Source organism: Hippoglossus hippoglossus, chromosome 8, assembly GCF_009819705.1.
Source record: "Hippoglossus hippoglossus isolate fHipHip1 chromosome 8, fHipHip1.pri, whole genome shotgun sequence".
Classification (NCBI taxonomy): domain Eukaryota; kingdom Metazoa; phylum Chordata; class Actinopteri; order Pleuronectiformes; family Pleuronectidae; genus Hippoglossus; species Hippoglossus hippoglossus.
Window position 1 is genome coordinate 15,307,504 of NC_047158.1, and position 24,990 is coordinate 15,332,493.

A 24,990-nucleotide genomic window follows, 5' to 3' on the forward strand; every position below is an offset into this window, starting at 1 on the left:
CACACACACACGCACTCACACACACACACACACACACACACACACACACACACACACACACACTCACACACACACACACACAATGCTCGATCTTTTGAGATCACAGTCACCACCAGTCTCATGACAAACAGGGCTCACAGGTCCAAACACATAAAAGCTACTCAGTCAGAAATACCATTGAAATGTATACATGATGTAATATTGAGATATTTTCATAGGGCTGGAGAGCGACCTTTGTCTGAAACGTTTGGTGGAATATTTGTAGACATTATGAGCTTGAATCATAAACACTACGACAAAGTCCACTGAAGAAAAACTATACTGTAAACCAGGCACATGTGAAAAATACACACAAAAAAATCCCCTTTAATTCTACTTTGGTGACAGTAATGTAAGAGATGGGTAATTCAAATCTATTGTCTTTTCTTGTAGTGTATTGGGATAGATAGATAGATAGATAGATAGATAGATAGATAGATAGATAGATAGATAGATAGATATACACACTGAATCATAATATATTATATCATATCATGTCATATCGTGTCATGTTATGTTATATTATATTATAGTTGAGGGTTAAGGGCAGAGGATTTCACACCTTGTTAAAGCCCTAGGAGACAAATTGTGATTTGTGAATATGGGCTATACGAATACAATTCGATTGATTGATTGATTATATTATACTATATTATATTATATGTCATGCCAGAGAAGTAGCCACAAGGTGGCAGCAGATAACATGGAACGAGAGTGTGGTTGCTCAGGGTCAATCTGATCTCGAATCAGTTTGAGTTTCATCACCTGAAACCGTCAGAGCAGTGGTTAGAGTTAAAAGCAGTTTGAGAGCAGTTTTCTATAAAGCAGCTGATGGTTAAGTTCCGTTTATTGGCTCTGATGTGCATCAAAAGTTGTATTAGTTTGTTTACTAGTTTGCATTTAAAAAAGTTTACTGACAAGTACGTTTTGGATTTTTCACGTTTCTATATTATTACTTCCTTCATTTATTTGACGTCTTAAACGAAACACTATAATGTGACTGGTTACGATTTATTCTCACTGTAAAACAATAATCTGACTTTGCTGTGACCATGACGGACCAGTCGCTGACTCAAAGCTGTTCTCCCCCCCTCTCTCTGTAGCGGAGGTATCACATGTCACCCTGCTCGGTACAGTGGGGAAGTGAAGGCACTTCCTTCTTTCCTCCACAGTGGCTGAGCACAGGCCAGGCACCGGAGCACAGGGCTGAAATCTGGGGGACATGGAACCTGGAGCTCGTCCCAGGCGCTTCTAACTCACAACCAGAGGGGAACTCACTCAGCTCAAGAGAGTTTCTTCCGCCACCATGGCAGAGACGTAGCGCAACTTTGTGTGGATGATCGACAGGCGCAGCGCACTTTTACGCACTTTGTAGGAAACGAGAGGAAAGTATCGACATGAAGAAACAGTTTAATCGCATGAGGCAACTCGCCAACCAGACTGTGGGAAGGTGAGAGTCCTGCAGGTTAAAGTCACATGTTGCTTATGTTTATATTATTTATGTTGAAGCAGCACTGATGTTGTGAATTTGTGAAAACTGTGTGTTTGTCTGTGTGTGTTTGTCTGTGTGTGTTGCCCTCCTCCATTACCACCCGCCCTCCCGGTGTGGGCGGTGTCGGAAGGGCTGGGCCACGTTTTGCGAAACACTTCTCAAAAGTAAAGTAACATTTTGCAGCTGAAAATAAACCTGTGCAATTACTACGTGACCTCAGATTTTCTGCTTTGAGTGTTAAAGGTCCAGTGTGTAAGATTCAGGGATCAATTGGCAGAAATCGGATATAAGATAACCCCAGTGATGTTTTCACTAGTGTGTGATCATTTAAGTTGTACGAATTGTTGTTTTCTTTACCCTATATATTTAAATACTTCATATTTACAGGGAGCGGGTCCTCTCTACGGAGGCCGCCATGTTTTTTACAGTAGCCCAAACTGGACAAACTAAACACCTTTTTGAGTTTGTCTAACAACTGAAGGCTACCACAGGTTCTCATGTTTGGAAGGGAAGGGTGAGGTGAGGGGTGTTCAGCTGCAACTTGACACTTTACCACTATGTCACTGAATTGTATTCCCTGAACCTTTAATACACGCCTAGAAACAGGGTTTCTATATGATAAGTTAGGGCTGAAAAAAAGTTATTTAAGATACAAACAATTTAATATCAGACGATATCGATAATTATCGCGAGAACTTTTAAATCATAATTTCTTTTATCTCTTCCTCATTGTTTTTAAACTTTTCTTTAATGACGAACACTCGATTAACAGCAAACCGTTTTACAAAGATGAGATACAACATGAACACACACACACACACACACACACACACACACACACACACACACACACACTATCTACATCTGTACCACCTCCCTCTCCTCTCCCTGTCTCCATCAGCAGCTACCACTGAGATGATGTCTCCAGTTATTACAGCATTAATCGTGTCTGCAGAAGTTATGTCTCTTTAAAATGACTCTCCAACCAACACCCTGCCGGCACAGGCCCAGGATTCCTCGTATACATTCCTCCCATATGTCGTGAAAGAGCAGTAAAACTCCTGTGAGCAGACTGACAGCTGGAGGACTGAGAAGTAGAAGTGTTCGCAGGCTCACACCCACTGTGGATTAGTTTAACATGCCAGAAATCCTCTGATGCCTTTTGTTGCTCTGCATGAGTAACAGAGCAGAAAGTGGGAGTTTGAAAGTAAATGGTGGAGGAGAATAATATTCAGTAAAAGATGGATTAAAGTAGAGATGTTCCAATACAATTTTTTTTTCCCTAAAAAGTGTGTTTCTATGACAGTTATAAACCCTCCAGCAGCACAAATATGCCAAGTTAAACTTAGATATCAATAAATATAAGCTGCTCCCTACTTCAGAAACTACAATGACTTTTTATCAAGTTCACAAACCAGTGACTTTATCCCCCCCCACTACAGTTTGTGTTGATGTGCTTCTCTGTTTGGCAGCGGAAGAGCCGGACTCGGAGGGTTTTTGTGGAATAAGCATTTCTACGCTTGGAGGGGGCGCAGGCGGAGGGCCGGGGACATCACACGGCCCCACAGTGTTGTTTTCTTTTTCAAAAAGAGGAAGCGGTTTTAATTTACATGTAGTTCCCATGTGTGGTAAGGCAGCAGGGTAACGGTGTTTATAAATCCCCGGAGCCGTTGTACAGATTTGCCTACTTTGACAAAGTTTAACAAAACTTTGATTTGGGAAGAAAACAGGCAACGAAACCCCATATTATAAATATTGTTATATTATATGAATATATAAGGGCTTTAGCTTTATTAATGTCCCAACACAAGTCCATAAACTTAACAGAGAATATCGTATGTTGCACAGTTACTGTTCTGCTCGAGCTTTCTGTGTTGTTTTCGTTCAGGGTCTGGAATCCAGCATTGTGAAAGTCTATTCTTAGAACAGTAGCTGCTGGCCAGAGCCAAGCTGTGCTCTGGGAAAATCAATGCAAATTGAATATTGATAGGAATCTTAAGATGGCGAGGCTGTGTAGCCTGTAATGTGTAATGTGATCATGTGGATGAGTGTGTGTCGGTGTTCTGGCTGCAGATCGTATCCAACGCCGTCACAAGCTGCACCTCCACCTCTGTCGAACTGTTGAATAAACAAAATGTGACTTTTTCAGTTAGTTTGACAGCAACAGTCCAACTATTGACCTAACTCTGAATAAGACATTCAAATTCCCATTTACATGTCAAAGGACACTGTCCGATTATGACTCACGTTAAGGTTACGTCCTACTATTTGTTGACACTAGAACCTTACGCACGAGGAGGTCTGCAAGTTTCTGCTGCACTGAAGGTTCCTGAGAGCACAGCGGCCTCTGTAAATCTTAAAGGAAGAAGTTTGGAATGACCAGGACTCTTTATGGAGCCGGCTGCCTGGCCGAACTTAGCAATATGGGGAGGGTAGCCAGGCAGGAGGCTTAGAGTTGAGGCCAAACAATTCAATCTTTTATCAGACCAGAGAATCTTGTTTCTCCCAGTCTCTGAGTCCTTTAGGTGCATACATACATGGGTCTTTCCCTGAGGAGAGGGTGGCCACTCTGCATTAAAGCCCAGTTTGGTGTTGGGAGTGTTGCAGTGATCTATGTGCTTCTGGAAGTTCACTTCGATTGTACAATTTAAAATCTCGACCCGTGCTTCGAGCTCGGGGCAGCAGAGTTCAGCCGAAGGGATTTTCAATGATCAGTGAGGATATTTCAGGCGGTGAGGTAAGCGTGTAACTGGTGGGTGTAACATGCAAGGATCTTATTTCTGAGTCTTCCAGCTGTATTAGGTAATAACTCTTGTGTGGGAGAGGGCTAATTGATCCCTGCGAGATTTAAATCTATAGTGTGCGTCTGCTCTGCACGGTCGAGCGAGGGAAGAGGTCCTCGGGGATCTGTGTGCGGAGATGCTATACGTGTGCACGGTGGTGTGTGGTTGGTGGATTATGCTCGACATCAGTAGGGTCAGTGATGAGCTCGCTAGCTCAGCGAGATTCAAGCCAAGAAACGAAAAGCAGTGATTATTTTCTGAAGATGAAATTTGGAATGAGCTGTGTTTGGAGTAAGCGGTCACATATGAATAAGTGAATCTTTATCTTATTCCAGATGTGATGGAGGGGATTTTGGCATTTTGTGCACAGTGTCCTATTTTTCGCAGACTCTGCTACAATGTGCGGTGTGTGTTTGGGGATTTTCAGACCTCAACAAGACACTTGGCAACACCCGACCTCCTCCACACAAACACACACACCTTGCCCCTGTTGCCATAACAAACCAGGTGCACATGACGCAACAGGAAGTGTTTTTGCACACGGTAAAGGAATCTGTTTTGTGCCTGGGTGTCGAGTATGTGTGTGCGAATGTTATCCGGTAATTAAGAAAGCGTGATATGATTTAAGACACATCTGAAGTATTTCTTGTGATAACATTTTGTTGTGTATTTAGGAATATGGTGCTCTGTGTATTCTTGCTGCAGGCACACACAGTGCAATCTGCAGACAGGTTGGGCTGGATGGACTGTTCTGCACATCAGCTGTTTCTCTACAACAAGCTAGGCCTTGTTTAGTTGAAATAGAATAACAAAACTAGAATGGCACTCACTAGAGCACATACCTCTTAATACACTTAAGTTCAATCAAGCTGCCCCGAATTTCACACACTCATAGATCCCTAAATATGACAGATTTGTTTCATCAAGATCCATGAATTATTCCCTGGGAAGAGAGTGAACATGGTAAAATGTTGAATGTTAAAGAAAGGGAACATTTAACGGGTTCTTCCCCTGATTCATACCACACCCTTCCACCAAGTTCCGTGATAATCCATTCGTAGAAATATGTACACAGAAACTGCACTGGTTGGCGGAGGCATACAACCGCAGTGCGGTAACTCTAGTTCTATGTGTTTTTATTCCTCTGTTCGTTGTCATTCTTTTATTTTTGTCTTCATATTTGTGTTTCTCTCAACAGGGCTGAGAAAACTGAGGTGCTGAGCGATGACCTCCTACAGGTGAATATATCATTCTTATTTATTATTATTTTTATTATTCTTATTGGGTGCATCAGACAAACTGTATCCTGTGTTACAGTATCTCTCCTAGAGGTGCAAAAAACATGTAATAGAAATGTGACAGTGTGCGTTAGTGGGTGAATAGTGAATGTCAGTCATTTTTACAAACAGAAACCTGAAGTGCAATGTCTGGGTGGGATGGTCTGGAATGGCTTTTTTATAGTCGGGTTGTTGGTGTTTTCTCTCTCATTGTTGAATTTGTGCTCCAGAGTGTAGAACAAAAATATCAGATTGTGTTCTTTAAGTTGATGCCATTTGTCAATGCAATGTTGACTTGAAGACAGTTGCTTTTTACTTTAATGAAGACATTTTAGAAAGATACTTTGCAAAGCTGCAAACAAATAGGCCCCTACACTAGATTTTTGATCATCGTTTTTTCAAAAAAGCATTTTAATTATTTGCTGGTTCCAGCAGTGTAGGATTATATTTTGTTATTGAACAAAAGAAAACACTTCATCTAGTTTTATGGGAGATTACAGTAACCATGTTTAACCATGGTCCATCTATAAAATGATTAGCAAATGAATCATTTAGAAAACAATCAGTGGAATTCCTTTTTTGTAAATATTCATTTAACTTTTCTTTTGAAAGGGCTCCGCGTGTTATTTGTAAAGCAGATTTGTTTACATATGTAAAGGAATGCAGTTAAATAAATAAAATAAAAAAAGCTATACCTTGAAAACGCTCCACATGCACAGGGTGTGCCTAAAACAGTTATGAGTAAGAATTTTCAGTGCCACACCATAGTTTTTTTTAAACTCTTATCAAAGTGAACTGTGACCATATTGTTGCTCCCCTCTCAGCCTCGGATGTGTCTGCAGTCGCTGACACACAATGTTTAAAGGTTAATTTGACTCTGTGGTTTATTATCTGTTACCCATGAAGGGCGTTATGTCCTGTTCACCGTCTAACCCACTTTATTTTAGAACCAGTGTATAAAGGGCTATTTTAGAGGTCGCTTACAGAAAGAGTGAAATGCGGAAGTTATCACAGGACTTACAAGTTCTCCTCAGAGGCCCTGTTAAAGCCATCGTGCCTGAGCGGCTTGTTGACGCCAGGTCGCTCTGCAGTCTTGGAGTACAACTGTTAGAATTACAGCTACAACAGTGGGGAGTCTTTCATTCAGCAATGACTCGCCAGCTCAGAGGTTTGGCACTGGAGGAGAAGTGCCTCATGGTTTTCCACTCAAGGCAAAAACCTGGCTATGTTCTGTTGTCTTGCGAGGATGTACATAGTGTGTGTGTGTGTGTGTGTGTGTGTGTGTGTGTGTGTGTGTGTGTGTGTGTGTGTGTGTGTGTGTGTGTGTGTGTGTGTGTGTGTGTGTGTGTGTGTGTGTGTGTGTGTGTGTGTTGGAGGATGGGAGTTTTCTGGCTAGTGAAACTGTAATCACTGTTGGAAAAGAGTGTGATTAACCACCAGAGAAGCTGAGAGAGACGGTTTACAGGAGAGGCTTTTTTTTTTTTTGTAAATAGAAAGTTAAGGTGAAAGAGTGAAGTAAAAACAAAACTTTCAACAGCCCTCAATCAGTCCTGAGTGTCAACGTTTTATGATGGGCAGTAATGAACTCTGGACCCCATGTGGTTCACACACAGTGACACACAACAAGTGGTAATACAAGTATTTCTTATCAGGTATGGACAAATACATGTAGATACAAAAACATGCTGTGATCTGTATGAACAGTCTATAGACAGATCTTTGCTTTAATAGTGGAAATAGTTAAGTTTAGCCACATATCTCACCGTCCTCACAGCGCAGGGCGATAACTGACCCAACCCTTCCTGAGAATGCTCTCATCTTTGGTCCTTGTCCTGAACGACAGGAGCTTTGTTCTGCGTTAGACATTCCTCAGTCAGGAATGTGATTGTCAGGCCGTCAGCATGGTGCAAGTGGCTTGGATGTCTTTTGGCAAAACAACTTCGGCGCCGTGTTGCAAATCTGCGGTTTTAAGAAATCACACAGGAAAAGACGTAATATAGTCAATCAGGAAACATGCTGCAGTCAGTTTTTATAAAATGTTAGTTTACTTATTCATAGACAGTCCAAACATGAGCAGAGAAAGAAAAGTTTTTACTTTCCCCCTCCCCACATCCCCCTTCTCCGAACCGTCCAGCATGAAATCTGACACTTCTGTGGTGTCGTAGTCGTCTTTTCTTTTTCCATTTTTCCACAGTCCTCTGCACCGGCTGAGGCATTTATCTTGTTTGGACACGTCCTGCCCTCAGTGGGAGAACTGCTGTCAGACGGGATTGAATTGCTGCCTTCCAGGCTGAAACTGGCCCCATATCTCAGTATTTCCACTTAGGAGACATAATAGAGAGTTACTGTTGTGGTTACTCACCAAAACCCATATCTGATACTGTATGTAAAACAGGTATTTGTTGGTTACACAGCTCTTAAAGCCAAACAGAGGCCTGGGACACTGGCTTTGTATATTTCATAAAGATTATAGTCTAGTCTGGGACGTTTTTTCACAACAACAGCATTTCTACACTAAAAGTGTCTATATTCCCAGGGTCCTGTTTTCCCAGGGTTCGACGTTTTCCAGTTAGATATTCTGTTTTCAAACATTGTTGTGTTCTGCCAATTTTATGTTAGATTAAAGTGGCACTACCTCCGCCAAGGGCCAACATTCCCCTTAGATTCAATCCAGCCGCACCAAATCGCACAATCAGTCCTGTATATATGCTAGATTTTTTTTCATAAAGATCTGTAAATTTTTTCTAGAAATCCACAAAATAGTGTTGAAAAACTCTATGGATCCATCACCTTATTTAAATCTGCTCCAAAAGTCAATGGGTTCTCTCTTGGCCTGTACCACGCACTTCCTACAAGTTTCAAGATAAGCAGTTCTGTAGTTTCTGCGTAATCTTGCTAACAGACAAACAAGCGAACATGAAAACGTTACCTCCTGGGTGGAGGTAATTATTCGTAAATATTATTCGTGGATCAATAACCTTGACCTCTGACCCTAATAGGCTGATATGTTCTTCTAAGTGTTGGTGTATTGTATTGAGAACAGACAACTCATCTCTAATAAAGTGCTGTGGTGCTGGTCAGTGGATGACGTTGCCCTCTGACACACTTTTCTATTTGAATCCTGCTTTCTGCCTCATTATCAGACATTAAAGAGACGTCTGCCACTAAAGTTCCACTCAGACTGTGAAATATGGACAGTTCTCAGAGAGGTTTCATCCAGTTTATAGGATACATGTATTTTCACAGCCTGGCCTGTGGTAACTCTTTTCATGGGGCCCTAAATCCCTGGCGGCACCGCTGCAGTCCACCAGCCTATCAGTTTTCCGCACTATCCGGTCAACAAAGGCAGCTCGAAGCCAGAAAACAAAACTGAATCCACCCGCCCGGTTCCTCTGTGACTCACTAAACGTTCCACATTTTCTGCTGTGGTAGGTCAGAGGTCGTCAGCTCACTCTCTTCACTGCTTTCATTGCTGACTGAAAAAAATAAAAGGTGATGGCAGTTACTGCACTGTAAACCTTTGGACAGCTACATAACAGAGACGTGGGAGGAAGGGATCGTCTCTGTCCTGTCAATCGTTGAAGTGTGTGTGTGTGTGTTTGTGTTGTGTTGTGTTGTGTTGTGTCTGTGGCTCTGATCAGGGTGCTTTCCTGCTTTTTTTTGTTTCTCTTAACCTCCATGACTTCAATTTGTCGGGTTGTTTCGCTGTGTGTGTGCAAGAGTTTGTTCCCTTAATTGACTTTCGGATTTAGTCTCATGGAGGTTTTACACGATTATTTTTCATGATTGCATCTATGCCGGCGCATCATAACAACTTTATCGGAGAAGCAGAAGTTACGGCGAGAAGGAAGTTTAAACTTTGAGACTTTTTCAAAAGTAAATTGTGTGAAGCAGACTTAATATTTTGTAAATTCAGTGAGCGTCCTGAGGGTCTTTCTTGTGTATAATGAAAGAAAACTTTCCATCGGCACAGACAATGCGATCACCCAGTGTATCCAGTCGCCCGCACCGCCCACACTGCAGCCACTCACTCCCCTTTCTTTCCTTCCTGGCACTGAGCTTTGGAAGTCTGGATCCAATCGAGCCGCCACCAGATAGAACTATACTGCGCTGCTCTAATCAGAGCTGGGGATCAGCTGAATGGTGAGCGAATCCATTGGATCCAGGCAAAGAAGCCAACTCCAGCTGTGGTCTGGCGTGGCCTCAGGAGAGAGGGAGGAGGAAATGTATGTGTGTGCAAGTGAGGGAGCGGGAGCCTGATGTGACGTAAAGAGAGCCGCAAATTAGTGAGGATGAAAGTAAAAGAGGAAGCAAAAGAGAAAGATGACGATCAGACACTAAATGACGCTGTTGTTTACAGTGAAACAGGAAGAGGAAGTAGATACTTAGATGAGAGACCCTTGGTGCAAAATCAAAATGTCCCCAGTGCTGCAACAACAAGAGTTTTAACTTCAGTTCCAAAAAGCAAACTCAATTTATGTTGCCTCGTTCAAATTCTCTCTGGTTTAGGAAATACTGCAGACAATTTTCCAAGTAAAGGATAATAAACAATGGTTTTGTTTTAAGAACGACACCAGCGTGTTTTTATGCCGGAGCCAGCGACAGCCACTAGCCTGAGGCATTATGTATGAGGGGTTGTCCCTCTGCCTGTCCGTCCCATTCTACTGAACACGATATCTCAAGAACACCTTGAGTCAAGGTCACTGTGACCATTTCTAAACCCTTTTTTTTCTTTTTTGCCTCATGAAAACGGTATCTTAAGAATGTCTCCTTTCAAATTTGACACAAACGTTAATTAGATTAGATTTTGGTGGTCAAGGGTCGAGGACATGTTTTTGGCCTCTTGAACATGATATCTCACGTCTGCCTTTAGGGAATTTCTTCTAATTTTGACCAGTTGTCATTTGGACTCAAAGATGAACTGATGAGAATTCAAAGGTCAATCTCATATGAGTCTGGAAATAGATATGTACTTTTACTGGTTAGCGGAGGCAGACAACTACAGGATGGTAATTCTAGGTATATTCATTTAACAAAAGTCTTGAAATTTGAGACTTATTTTCTATCAGTAAACTTTATATGAGCGTTAAAACAGTGATGCAGGCATCTGATGTGAAAACTCTCACTGGCGGGGCATTCAAGGATACTCTGACATCAGAGCTGAATCCCAGATGGAACGTTTTTTTATGTGAAAATGACTCAAATGATGGTTTGTATAGGGATGAGTAATACGATGATGTAAAGCTTCAGACCTTCAGAGACTTTACCACATGGTTCATGCTTCGGTAGTTTAATATCTCATTATATCAGGCCACTGTGGCAAGCTCACAAATGATTGACTTTTTCTTTTGTAAATTTGGCATCAGCATCATGAAATACTTTGATATGTATTGTTTGTATATTTTTGTGGTTATTTTATCCATATACTTTGTGTGTTCATTGACGGTATGTTTGTGGTATAATGGAATGAAACAAATCAAACTATGAAATGATCTAAATGATTTATTAAATACAAACTGAAGGACAAAGTATTTCAGGAACGCAGGGAAGCAGGAATTCTCCAATGTGTGAGATCAGCATTGGCCTCGATACTGACCTTATTAAGTGTGTTTGGTGGAGACCAGATGTAACAGTGGATTTTACAGTAAAATCCACTGTTTCTGTTCATTCATTCAGTCCCAGCTGGACGTTCGCTCAATACTTGGCCCCACAACAATCCCATGTGCGTACTGTTGTCGTGTTTATTCCAATGACTTCCTGCAGTGACGTAGATTGAGTTGAAGTTTCACAGAAAGAGAGTTCTCTGAGTTTATCAGGAGAGAAAAAGTAGAATCACTGTTGAAACTGCTGAAATGAACTTGAATGAATCCCCCTGAGACTGTGTTACACTCTGAGAAAATGGGCTCTGGAAATATACCGTAACGTACGAGGATTATTGGAGTTAAGGGTTTAAAACAGCAGCTCTATCAGGTCCCTAAAATACCTGCTTATGAAGTTGATCCGCCAGTAACGAATCTCTGTTACTCAAAAGTGTCTGAGCTCAGAGGTTTCATGTGTTAAAACACAAAAGCTTTCTCTATTCTCAGTGAAGACCCCAATCCATCAGTCTGTGTTATTTATCTGCTGTGTGTGTTGCACCGGATGCTGCAGGACGGAGCTGAACAAATGGCAGTGACGTCCTCCATCATCTCTCAAACACAAACTGGATGTAAAGTTTAGAGATGCATGTGCTCTGGTGCAGTATCTGTGTTTGGATCTGTAGCCCTCATCTGGAGTGTTTCTGTTCAGCAGGAAAATCCACAACACGTTACCTTTACTCTGCTGTAAATCTGACGACTGCACTCTTCTCACAGTGGGCCTGTTTGTTCTGTTCTGACTTTAACGACATTGCATTTGTTTTTTTTCTTCATGTGAAGATCGAGAGGCGGATGGAGTTGGTGCGTTTGGTGTCGCACAACACGCACAAGAGGCTGGTGTCCTGTCTGCAGGGTCAACTCGGCACAGACTCAGAGAAGCGACATGTAAGAAGTGCTCGATTTCGCTTCCCTCTTTGGAGAGACTCATAAACTCATCTCACCATGTTGGCACATGCTACGAAGTCAAGAGCTATATAAAACTTTTCCATTTTCTTTAGGAGCCACACAGAGAGATGCTAATGCAGCATGCCACTCATAGAGAAATTAATTAGGGATGAATCACTGTCACACCATTATCAGATTAGTGTGGACCTGCTATCTTGTGCTATGAGCACATAGCATCGCTTATGTAACACAAATATGTGCAGGACTCATGAGAAAAATATTCAGCAGTGGACTCCTGCCAACTTCACTGGAAAACACACGCACACACACACGGAACATTGTGTATTTGCTTAAACTCCACATGTAGATCTTTCGTTTATGTTTGGACTATTAGTTTACGAGAGGTGGATGTGACAGAACATGAAGGTGATGAAAATGCATGTGAACTGAAACATGAGCGGTTGAAATGGATGTGAAATGAAGAATTTAGTGATGGATTATCAAGTGATTTGATTCATTCAAAGCTGATATGATGAAAACAGAACCGAGCTTCATCTTTTTCTACATCTTTAAATTCATCATTTATCCTTCACGACACAAAATTGCAATTTATCATTCAAGGAACACACTCTTACGGGTGTAAGTAAAATGGAAGTGATGAAAATGCTTCCAAATGAATGATGGCAGTGATGGAAATGCATGTGAATTGAGAAAAGAAGTGATATATTGTCGTTTCTCGAGTAACAAAATGTTGAGTGCTGTGAATGATGAATAAAGAGACACAGCCCAGTTGATAAGCAGAGCAATGCATTAAAAATAAAATATAAAATTCAAATCAGCTTTGAAAGATTCACGTTACTTGTGTAGATGTGATTTAAAAAACTGCTCCAAATTTTTTTTTTGCACCTTTTTTAAGTGAACAAAACATTTATGTTCTATTTGCAGAAAAAGCTTCCCCTGACGACACTGTCGCAGGCCATGCAGGAGGGAGGCGGTCAGCTGGGAGACGAGAGTCTGATTGGGTGAGATGGGAAATGCAACCACAGGATTTTATTGCATGCCAAACCTGTTTGGGCAGCTTTTTAACAGCTCACAGCATTTCACTTAAATATGAAGTACTCTGGGTTCTACAGTGGCCCAGAGCAGACAAACCAAACACTGGCTCTACAGGCGGTCTGCTGTGTTTTCTTTTTACACTCCTGGAAGTGGAGAGTGTTGTGTGGGCTATTAGTTGGATGCAATCTGCAACTTCACCACTAGATTTCACTAAATCCTCCAGAATAATCTAAAACTCAACTCATTTAGGGCATTTAAAGTTTTTGAACTCACCTTATTTTACCTCCAGTGGTTCTTGTTTTCATTCATTTGATTTAAATTAAATTATATGAACTGTATTTATTTTATAAGGCTTTTAGTTTTGCTCTTGATTTCGCTATTTGTCAAATGTAAGTGTTAGTCCGTGTTTTCCTAGAATGTTTTGTTTACTTTCTGTACTTGGATATATTGCACATGAGGTCCCTACCTCTAAGCATTCCTAAGTTAAACATGTTTGGCCTTTTACATGTTTAATTTTTGTGTCTGTACCTGTGTATCTGTGTGAACAGAAAGATGATGGACGTGTGTGGGGAGGCAGAGAGCAAGTTAGCCTCTGAAATGATGCAGCATGAAGTGCAGCTGGAGAGAGACATCCTGGATCCCCTTAACCAGGTGGCAGAGGTAACAACACTGACTATTTCAACCACGCCATAATAAAACGTTACCTTACTTTACTTTAAAACTCATTTTATAACCCGACTTTATATTATAAGACAAATTGCTGAGATTTTAACTAAGACTGTACGACAAGATACCATTGTGCACGATTCATCCTGACAAAATGCTCAATGTTCTCACTGTCACAGGTGGAGATTCCCAATATACTGAAACAGAGGAAACAACTAGCCAAGCTGGTTCTGGACTATGACTCGGCCAAGACAAGGTTCAACTGTTAATGTACATTTAGTATTTAGTGATGGACACAGTCTTTATTTCGAGTTATTTTGTGTTAAGTAAACTACTGTATTTCTTTTTACATTTTTAGGAAATGTGATACGTATATGTACAAAAGTTTGCACAGTGAGAAAGGAAAACCGTCAAATTAAATAAGGTCATGTTAATAGTGTCTAAATAATGTCTTGGCCTGCAGGTGGTACCAGGCAGCAAAGTCCAACAACCAGGCCATGGCAGCTAAGGCCGATTCTCTAAAAGACGAGATGGACGAGGCTCTAAATAAAGTAGAAATATGCAAGGTAGAACATTTTTTTCTGACTTTCTACATCACATATTTGTTGTTCAGGTTGGCAGTATATGGAGTATTGAATGCAAACATGTTTTAACCGTACATTCCAGCAAGAGCCTCTTCATCAGGTTAGGACGATAGAACAGGCTGAACAAAGGAGGCCTTTGTAGCAGGAGAGGACCAATAACAAACTGTGCACATTATCAGGAGCATGTAATTACAGCTCATTGCTTTGTCATCTGGAGTTTACCTGGGTTAATGAAAATATTCCAAGGCAGAAAGTTTAAGGTTGACATCCTGTCACCGGCAGGACCAGCTCTCTGCAGACATGTACAACTTTGCTTCCAAAGAGGGAGAGTATGCACGCTACTACGTCCTGGTGAGTGTGATGCAAATATGAAAATCTGTATAAGGTGATAAAATCTGAACACCTGCTTCACTATATTTGTATCTATGTGACTTTGTGTACACCAGTTATTAGAGACCCAGGCCGAGTACCACAGGAGGTCTCTGGCCGCTCTGGAAGCAGCTATACCAACAATCCAAATACAGCAAGGTGAGCAGCAGACATGAAAACATTTCATTTATTTAAATACGTAATTATTATAGCTTAATTCAATAAAAAATATGCAAACAATGTTGAATGTCCTGAGGACTGTACGACGAAGCAGGTTCAACATACCCAGGATACTGTATATTGTAGTTATCTGGCTTTACTGAGCCTATCAGCAGTCTGGACAACCTGCGTAATAAAGCAGGTTGTCAACGGACTCTGTTAACTCTGGGTTTTCTTATTTAGCTACGGTTGCGTTCATGTGATTGAGGAGGAGTCGTTAATTTACAAGCAACATTGTCAGTGTTTATAAAGGTGAAACCCTGATACCTGCGGGTTAATGTGGTTATAACAACAGACAAAAGTGATATTCAGCAAATTCAAATGTAAACAGTATGATCACATCAGTAGAACTGAAAAGAGACACTAGAAATCATTTGCAGTTTTTAAAGTCAAGCTAAGGATATATTGTAAATATGTACAGTCATTAATTAAGATTTTCTTACTGATTTTGTATTTTTGTTTATGAACAAAATCTTCTCCTGTGCTGCAGATAAGATAAAGTTAAAGTGAGGTCAGACTGTCTCTGCTGTCAAAACAGAGGAGAGTAGTTAATGGGTGATGAGCTCAGTGTGACTGAAATGTTAATTTATAATCATGAGATATATTTAATAGTGTGTGGATCATTTTTCTAGTAAAACACATCAGAGGGTTTAGTTTTTATTTCCAATTAGCACACGGCGACATAAACACTGTCAGGGATCCTGTCGGGAAATTATAATAAATTATTTGTCTATTTATATGTGTGATATAAACGCTTCCTTCATTTATCAGAAGCAGAAGCTTTTTTTCATAAGCAGAACCAGGCTTCCACTTGGCTTTTTACATATACAAGTATGCATGTGCCTGATAAAGACTTAGACAGGGGAAACTATAATGTGTCAAACAATCCGATTAATGTAAAGACACGGTTTATTTCTCACCCAGACTCCTGGATGGAGAAGCCAGCGTTTGGTACGCTCCTGGAGGAGCACCTGAAGAGGAGCAACCGGGAGATCGCTCTGCCGATGGAGGCCTGCGTCATGATGCTGCTGGAAACTGGCATGAAGGAGGAGGTACGGGTGGCATCACAGAGAGAGGAACTTTGGTAAACTGGGACAAAGTTGAGGGTTAATTGACCAAAAGTTGGACATGGACTTGTCCCTAGAAAACTGCTCCACTGGAAGGAAACGTGGGTCATGTGAACTGCTCTCGAGAGATGATGGAGCGTACAGTCTGGAAACATCTGCGGCCAACTTGTGGTCAGCAAGGCTTTGGGCGTCAGGAATAAGCACCATTTGTGTGTGTCTGTGTGTGTGTGTGCAGACAGGCATCTGTTATCCATTACCATGTTCACTCTTACACTCTTTAAATGTAACCGAACCACTAGACTCCCCAAGGAGGACAATTTAAGACGAGTTTATAAACGGAAACAAAGCTCGTGCTGTGTATCTGTCTGATACTCATCCTGAAAGAGCTGCATCTCTGTTGGCAGAAAAAAACTATTCCTCTTCTGACTTGCTCAGTTATTTAAAGCTGCAGTAGGTGAGTTTTCTCGAAAAATAGTTGATTGTTGAGTTTGATCCCCAGGACGTTCAAAACTAAGTTTCATACGGGCTTCATACGCACATGCAACATATGACCCACGCGTGTTTTATTGCGTTTATTGTCCAACTCTCTTTAGACTCTTCTTTCGATAATTCAGTCTCCCTTTGTTTAGGTTGCTTTGGAAGTTGTTGCCAATGCTGGAACAGCGACCGTTCCTATAGGATTTAACACCTTTAATCCAGGGCTGGCCTTTCACAAAAGGGCCGTGCAGGTGCAGCTGCTTAGTACAACAGCCAATAGGAAGAGCGTTCTGTCTCTGAACTGCCCTGTGATTGGTTCAAGTCTCCCGTCACGAGCCAGATCTCCCTAAGGCTGGAAACGGAGCCCAGAGGATGTGCAGAAGTCAAGTTTTCTCCCAGATCACTTGATTTACATTATGCTGAGAGGGTATTATGGAATTATTGCTCAATAACACCAGGGAGATGTTACCTACCCCAGCTTGGCACAATTTTGCATAAATTACCTTCTCCTCTCTGGATACCAGAGCAGACACACCTCTTTAATTTTAGGATGGAAACCTCACCTCAAGAAGAGAAAGCATAATTCAGTCATTTGTCCTCTTGTCATCATTGCAGGGACTCTTCAGAATAGCTGCCGGAGCTTCGAAGCTGAAGAAGCTCAAAGCAGCGTTAGACTGTTCCACTTCGCAGCTTGAGGAATTTTACTCTGATCCTCACGCTGTCGCAGGTACAACCTCAAATCCAGCAAAAAGTGGCCCCATCTGGTTCAGATCAATATCTCATCGCTCTCCTCTCCACACACAGGAGCTCTGAAGTCCTACCTCAGGGAACTTCCCGAACCTCTAATGACTTTTGGCCTGTATGACGAGTGGTTACAGTCCTCCAGGTAAGACAACACGCACAACTCATTTTTAATATCCTGTAAAACAAACTCAAGTCTGTACTAATAAGCAGTAAGCACATACCTGAAGCAGCGTGTGCTCACAGGCTGCTTTAGATAGGCTGCTGGTTATGTAACAAGTAATTTTAAATCGTGTGTGTGTGTGTGTGTGTGTGTGTGTGTGTGTGTGTGTGTGTGTGTGTGTGTGTGTGTGTGTGTGTGTGTGTGTGTGTGTGTGTGTGTGTGTGTGTGTGTGTGTGTGTGTGTGTGTGTGTGTGTGTGTGTGTGTGTGTGTGGTTTCAGTGTGTCGGACCCTGACAAGAGGCTTCAGGCCCTGTGGGTGACATGTGACCATTTGCCAAAGACTCACAAAGCCAACCTCAGGTGAGAGGACATTCAATTCTTTTCTTATCTTTTCTACATATGATGTATAAGAACCTTCAAATGATGCAATACACTCTATTGTAACAAAACTGAATGTGTAGAGTTCGTTTCTGTTCCGTAGATCACTTTCTAAATCGATACAATAGATTTTTTACCATAGGCCGTACATAAAGATGGACGACGCTTCTCCGCTTCCTCCCACTATCCAGAAATGAAGCCAAAATATCCTGGATACAAATGCTGCCATCTTGATCATGATTGGAGGACGGCGCAGTAGTGAGGTCCCTTCGACACTCGCGCTCGTCCAATCACCAGTCAGTCTAAGCTGCCAATCATGATGTTTCATCCCTATTTTGAAGCTTAACCAATTAAAACCAAGGTTGTTGGAAAATAAACACTTGAACAAACATCCGTGTGGTAAGAACTACCTAAAATGACAGAAACCATCTTTGAGTAAAACTTAGTTAACGTGTACTTTGACTTTTTAGTTTGATCCGCGTCTAATCCATTAATATTGACTGGTGAGGTTTATGACCTGTACTGCAGCCAGCCAGCAGGTGGCGATTGAGGTGCTTTGGCTTCATCTTTGGGGCGCTGTGATGTCGTCCATCTTTTATATACAGTGATTCAGACTCTAATGCCTCATCTCATTAGAGCACTGTACGGTTCTGATGCTAGAGATCAGGACCAGACAAGTGATACAGTAAATCTGAAGTTGGCCGTTTCCTGGAGGTTTTACAGCAGTGGTCTCTGTTGCAGGTATCTGGTGAAGTTTCTTGCCAAACTGGCTCAGGACAGCGACGTTAATAAAATGTCAACAAACAACATTGCCATCGTCCTGGGACCCAACCTGCTCTGGGCGAAGGCAGAGGGGTAAAACAAAGTCACACACTGTTCACCTCACTTTGCTGAGAACAAAGTGAAGCCGATGTTGATGAAGCTAACTGACCTCGCTCTTCCTTCCTTGTCTGTCTGTGAATGTGTATTCAGGACGCTGGCAGAGATGGCAGCGGCTACATCTCTCCATGTCGTCGCCATCATTGAGCCCATTATCCAGCATGCTGATTGGTTCTTCCCTGAAGGTAAAACATCTGTTCTATCATTGTCTAACTATTAACAACCATCTGCAGTGTCCAGTGGTGATGTATTCCTGTTGAACAAAGCACAAACAAAGACAATGCGTTTGTGTTTTTTTATTAAGTGCAGATTCAGCCGAAAATGTTCCTCAGCCATTGTGAGCTTTAAAAAAAAAAAAAGCTTCACATGTTTCCTATTGCTTTTATTCTTATGGAAACCATGTACAATTAAAAACGTGATCATACTCCTGAAGACGTCAGTTTGAAGTAACAATACAACACTGTAGAAAAACTTTCTGCGGTTTGAGTAAATTTTGCACAGGGCTGTAAATGACTCATCATTTTCGTTTTGAATTAATCAGATTTCTGGATTAAAAAGTTTTCCATCATTACTGCAGAGATAAAAGTGAAAACTGCAAATATCATGTTTTGTTTGAGTCAAACAATCAAAATTATTAGAAGGTCATTTCATCATTGTAATCCTCATCATCTGTTTTTGTTTCTTCCTCTTTCAGAGGTGGACTTCAATGTGTCGGGCATGTTCGCCTTGCCCTCCCACCCGGCCACCCCAGACCCCGAACCCAGCCTGGAAAGGAAACGCCCCGGCAGCCAAGTGGGGCAGGACGGGGACAGTCACACTCCCCGTAAAGACAGGTACCTGTCTCGCCCCCACCTCAGCCTCAGCCTGCCCCTCACCCTCCCGTCACGCCCCAAGACAGTGAGCAGGCAGGAGTCGCGGGGCCCGGCCGTGTCGGCCCTCTATGTAGTGGCCGACGAGTCCATCACAGTCACTGAGACACCCACTGAAGATCTGCCCAGTCCAGATTTCAAAGCTGTGCCATAGTCCAATGTAGCTCCCGTTAATCCAGTTACTGATTGAAGAAAGAAGGGAATGATGTTCATTGTGATTCTTACACAACATTACTTCTGTTATTGTTCAGCTGACTTCAAGCTAATCGATTGTTTTCCTCAAGGTCTGTACAGAACATGATGAAGACGCAGTTCTCACAAAACGTTTTTTCCCTATTGTTGGACACCACTTTGTCTGGAGTTAAAATCCGCTTGTGTTACTCTTGTGTACTCGTGTGTTGTCTCTCTTATTTCCAATTAAAGCCCCGGTCTCACTGTAGGTTGCTGGTTTTATGTTTTGTGTGGGCTTCCTCTGTTGCATTTTGTTTGTACGGTGCAGCATCTGTCTCCTCTGTCCCTGCAGTGACATCGCAGCTCAAAGCAGTTCCTCTAAACAAAGGTCACTGTCACGCGCTTTTTAGTCTTTTTTGGGGGGGTTCTTCTTTCGGGTTTCATTGGTCTCAGGAAGTTGCGTCTGTCTCTGTCTCTGGCACCACCTCTCTCTCTCTCTCTCGCTGGTTCTCTGTCCCTCTGTCTTTTGCTGTCTGATGGCGTGTGGTCTGCCCTCCTGAACTCTCTCCCCTCTCCCCCCTCCCTAGCACTGTTAACAAACAGCCGGAGCCCACACCACGTAGATCCAGCGCTGTAAATAGAAAGCAGCCGCAGCTAACCTCACCCACCTTCCAACCCCCACTGCCCCCTCTGGAAGCCGGGGGTCCCACCCAGCCTGAGCCCCAGACCGAGGCTCCGTCCGCGGCTGTAGAGGCTGAGCAGTCTGGCTTGAGTGGAGCTGGCAGTGCTGGTGTTGGTGGTGGTGGTCTGGGTGGTGGGGTCCAGGTAGCTACAGTGCAGCCGCAGGTTGTAACCCAGCTCAGCGCAGAGGAGAGCAGGTAAGGAGCGAGCTGAGGTATCAACAATACTCCACCGCCTGCTCGCAGCCAATCAGCCAATCCGGAGCTCTACCCCCCCCTTTGTTTGTCATTTGTTTGATTTGAGTTTACAGCTCCCATACTGGAAGCCATAAAATATCTATAATCATATGATAACATCTGCAATGGCCTCAGCTTTAAATTTGGCTTCATTTTAACAAATGCAGAATAATGAAAATCACTTCCTGCTCTGTCTACAGACAACTCTTATCCTCCACTCCAAACTCTTTTGTTTTAAATTGACTTGCCGTTCTTCCTGTCTGCATTTCTGGTGTTGTCTGAATTTGCATGCAACACATTATCAAACCTTTGTTCAGTCTTTCCAACAAACTTGTTTTCTGATCTTGCATCCTCTTCCCTACACTTTATATTGTTGTTGAGTCTTTTCTCATGCCATAACCTCCTAATGTAATTTGAAGCCTTTGAATGGAAGTTAGTTAAGATTGTCTGTATATTATGCATGAGTTCTTGCCCTGATGTATCACTTGCTTGTTGAATGTACAGGGAAGATGTCATGTTGATGGATTAACATTTAGATTTTATTGTATTTCCTGCAGCCCGGCCCGTGAACTCATGTCCACTCCCCCTCCCCAGAGGAATGGCTCAGTCCATCTTGCAGTAGGAACCCCCTACTCTCAGGGTGGGTCTAGGGGGCCCAGTCCACACTTGGTCCGCAGAGGTGAGAGAATGTGCATTATTTACATACCATTAATATTTTTCTTATCATATAATAATTATAATTTTTCTCTAAAGGAACCAAGAAGCAGGCCCCAGCCCCGCCCAAACAGGCCAGCCCCTTCGCCTTCCATCCCAGCAGCACCCAGATGCCTGGCTCCACTCATTACCCGCCCATCACACCCCGGCGCCACTCCAGCAAAGACAGCCCAATCCACGCCCCGAGCCACCCGCCCCCGCAGCCTCCGCAACCCCACCAGGCCCACGTGGAGCCAGAGCCCTCTCCGCCTAGCACTCCCACCCCACCCGGCACTCCACCCCACGATGGACCCGTCTCCAATCAGCTGTATTTGCACCACTCTGGATCTCTCCCCCGCCCATCTAGGCCGGCTCCGAAGCCACGACCACGGCCCAACATGCCGCCGCCCCCACAACCTGCAGCCAATGACGATGGAAATGACCTCTTAAACTCTGCCTCCAAGATCATAACAGGTAAACAGTTCGTATGTTTCTCATTAATCCAGTTTAGTGTTATAGTCATTAATAGTATCAGGGATCACGAGCAAGTATTCAGCTTATTTCATCTGTAGCAACAATATTGTCGAAGAAGCCGTTCTCTCTCTCTCTGTGTGTGTGTGTGTGTGTGTGTGTGTGTGTGTGTGTGTGTGTGTGTGTGTGTGTGTGTGTGTGTGTGTGTGTGTGTGTGTGTGTGTGTGTTTGAGCATAAAACATTTATTGTATGATCAAGTTTTTCCAGTGGAAACTAATCTAGCTCCAAGTAGAGCAGGATCATGGGTCTGGTCACTTTGTGGTGCACCAGAGTTAAGACTATCAATGTAAGAATGAATGAAGAACTCAGATTCTTTAATAAAGGTTTTCTCAGCAAAAAGTACTTCAAATATCAAAGATAAAAATACTCATCATGTAAATAAATACTCAACAGCTCCTGCAAGTGTTATGATGCTATGTATTATTAATATTACACAATTACATTCCATCGTTATTGTATTAATGTTTAAGAGCAATTTGAATGTTGTAGCTGCAACTAATTGACTACTGAGTAGTTTGTCATACTTTATAACCCCATCATCATGTTTTTTTATGGAAATCATCTGCAAAGTAAGAAATAACAATGGTTATATTCAGCATCGAGTGGTTTTGCTCTGCGTCCTCTCGGGGCATGTCTCTGTTTTTAGCTCACTGGCGTTTGGTTTCACTTTTCTGCACAAGCCTCACACACTACATGTGAACTGTGGTGATCTGAAGCATGACAGGATGTGTGTAAATATTGCAGATGTCTGAGCTGGCAGCCTGAGATGAGCTTTGCGAGGCAGGTAATGGTAAGGGTGTGACGGGCTGATGCACTGGCCTTGCTTCTGTGTCCACTGCATGTGTGTGTGTATGTATGTGTATGTATCTGTTTGTGGGGAGATGAACAATGCAGGCGTTCGCTCCCTTCAGTGTGTAACTACACTCATACTGTATACATATTTATGTATACTAGTATGGATTTGTCTTGCTCTTTAACCCCCGCTGTCCAACGACACTAACATGCTTATAATTCCGACACCATCTCTCGCTGCTGAGGTTGGCTGGCTTCTGCCTGCTAAGAGTTTTCTGTAACATGCAACTAAACCTACTAAACAGATGTAAAAACCAAGCGTGTGCTGTCATTCTGTATGTGCAGTGTCCTCTGGAACAGATGATCAAAACATTTTTAAGCTGAACACACCAAGGATACGCTCTCTCATACCTGCCTCCCCTCTAAACATGTTACTGAACGAGTACCAAATGTGCAAAATTGATATCTTAACAATGGGAGCAATCCTTGGTGTCTTACTAAGTGTGTCAAGGTGGCATGATTGAAACAGTGTGTGGATATGGTTAAGTTTGGTCTCAACTGATCTGTGTCCCCCCCCCCCCCCCCCCCCCCCCCCCCCCCCCCCCCGTAACTGTCCTGTACAGACGGAGGCCTGGTCCTAAAGGGGATTGGACGAGCCCTCATCCCTGAGGTGATTGTGGACCAACAGGGGGACAGCTCTGCAGGTCAAGAGCCCGCCTCCAGCCCAGCCCCAAACGCAGACCCTGACACCCAGTCAGAGAGCACCGCTCTGTGAATACAACAAAACGAGAGGGACCACTGTCGTCGAGTGCCTTCTTCTGGTTTGAATGTATATAATCACATATCAGACAGGTAACCCACCCCCCCCACCACCACCACCACCACCCCACCCCCATCAGTCGGCTCAAGCTCTGCACGCTCCACTCGCAGAGGAAAAAAAAAAGGCTGTCTTTCCTTACGTTATACTGACTCAAAACTGAAACCTCATCTTATTACAGTGTTGGCTTAAACCGCAAACCCCTTGTTGATCACTTTCCACATTAGACTTCACGTCGGACTCTTTTTGCTCGATGCACTGCAGAGTATTTTGAGATTGGACTGCAGGGCCTCGCTACACAGAAGGCTAATGGGACTTAAAACATATAACCTCAGCAAATTTACTGTAGCAGCTGATCTCAAAGAGTGATGGTGAAGCATTCCAAGCTTTTGCTCGTCCCCTGCTTCTTTTTAAAATCCTGCTGTTGGTTTTAGCACCAGGTTTGACCACATAGACCCGAAGACTAGTAGCCTACTTTCTTTATTCAGCAGCGCAGCTCTGTGAATGTTAGCCGCCCACTGCTGATCTATTTATCCTTTAAAAACAAGACATTTTCTGGCTAAATGCGACATTCAGCTGAGAACACTTGTCACACACTTCAGCACCAGATATAAAATGACCAAAGACATGACGAGGGGCCAAACGAGGTGCTTGGTTTGTATTAAGGTTGTTAATGACCAAATATTTTTGGCAAGAGTGCAATATAAAATCGCAGTCGTCTTCCAGCAGTGTCCTCTCCACAGGAAGTCATCTTATTTTAGGCAGTGATCCAGTTGGGTAAAATGTATGATTTTTTTTTTTTATTATTTCAGCTGACTTAATTTACCAAGTTCAAAATAGCTCAAAGATTAACCTTTATTGTGAAAAGGGAAAAAAGATTATTCAAAGAATTAGATTTTTATAACATAGTTTGTCAGTGATCACTCCCACTCGAGCTGGAAGCTACGACCAAATGCAGCCAAATAATTCAAATCTTCTTTGTGTATAATTTTCTACTGCAGCTGACAATCTGTACCCGGTTGTGGTATTTGTGAGATCTTTGATTATGTTTTTTTTTCTTCTCAGCATTTTAATGTTTTTTTTTTCCTGCATATGTTGCATCATTACTCTTAATAATAAAAGACTTCAACATTTTACAGTCTTTTCATTTTTGCCCAAACTAAATTAATTAAAACATTTTACCAGCTATCATCACTATGTTTCGATTTTCAGCTATAAAGTCATAAAAGATCTTCACATTATTTCTTCATGTATGTCGCCAAGAATTCAAAAAAACTGTCACAAATTAATGTCGTTAAAAATGTACGACAAATGAGTCTCAGTTTTTGTATCGTTTGATTTACAGACTAGAAGGCACAGACCACTGAAGTCCCTTTAAATTCAATCAAGCTGCACTTAATTTAACACACTCATAGATATCAGTTCCCTAAATGTGCCAGATTTGTTTTTATCAAGATCCATGAATTTGTGAAAATGTAAACAAAACAC

At 42.4% G+C, this 24,990-nt stretch overlaps 1 protein-coding gene across 5 annotated transcripts; it reads left to right on the top strand.

Annotated features, from left to right (window-relative positions):
- Window positions 1–1,140: 1,140 nt before the first annotated feature.
- Window positions 1,141–24,636, top strand: arhgap17b (Rho GTPase activating protein 17b). Of its 5 annotated transcripts, none has more exons than XM_034593797.1 (21): window positions 1,143–1,489; window positions 5,513–5,552; window positions 12,008–12,112; window positions 13,058–13,134; window positions 13,717–13,828; window positions 14,014–14,090; window positions 14,298–14,400; window positions 14,701–14,769; window positions 14,865–14,946; window positions 15,931–16,058; window positions 17,166–17,277; window positions 17,355–17,436; window positions 17,734–17,814; window positions 18,574–18,687; window positions 18,805–18,896; window positions 19,406–19,544; window positions 20,339–20,629; window positions 21,226–21,347; window positions 21,422–21,835; window positions 22,638–22,677; window positions 23,309–24,636. In XM_034593797.1, the coding sequence occupies exons 1-20, from the start codon at window positions 1,437–1,439 to the stop codon at window positions 22,643–22,645; spliced, it is 2,301 nt and encodes a 766-aa protein (XP_034449688.1). In that variant the 5' UTR covers window positions 1,143–1,436; the 3' UTR covers window positions 22,646–22,677; window positions 23,309–24,636. The 5 variants fall into 5 exon arrangements, with proteins under 5 accessions (XP_034449691.1, XP_034449688.1, XP_034449690.1 ...); XM_034593799.1 differs by having other exon boundaries at window positions 22,638–22,683; window positions 23,309–23,444; XM_034593798.1 differs by having other exon boundaries at window positions 22,638–22,673; window positions 23,309–23,413.
- Window positions 24,637–24,990: the final 354 nt, after the last annotated feature.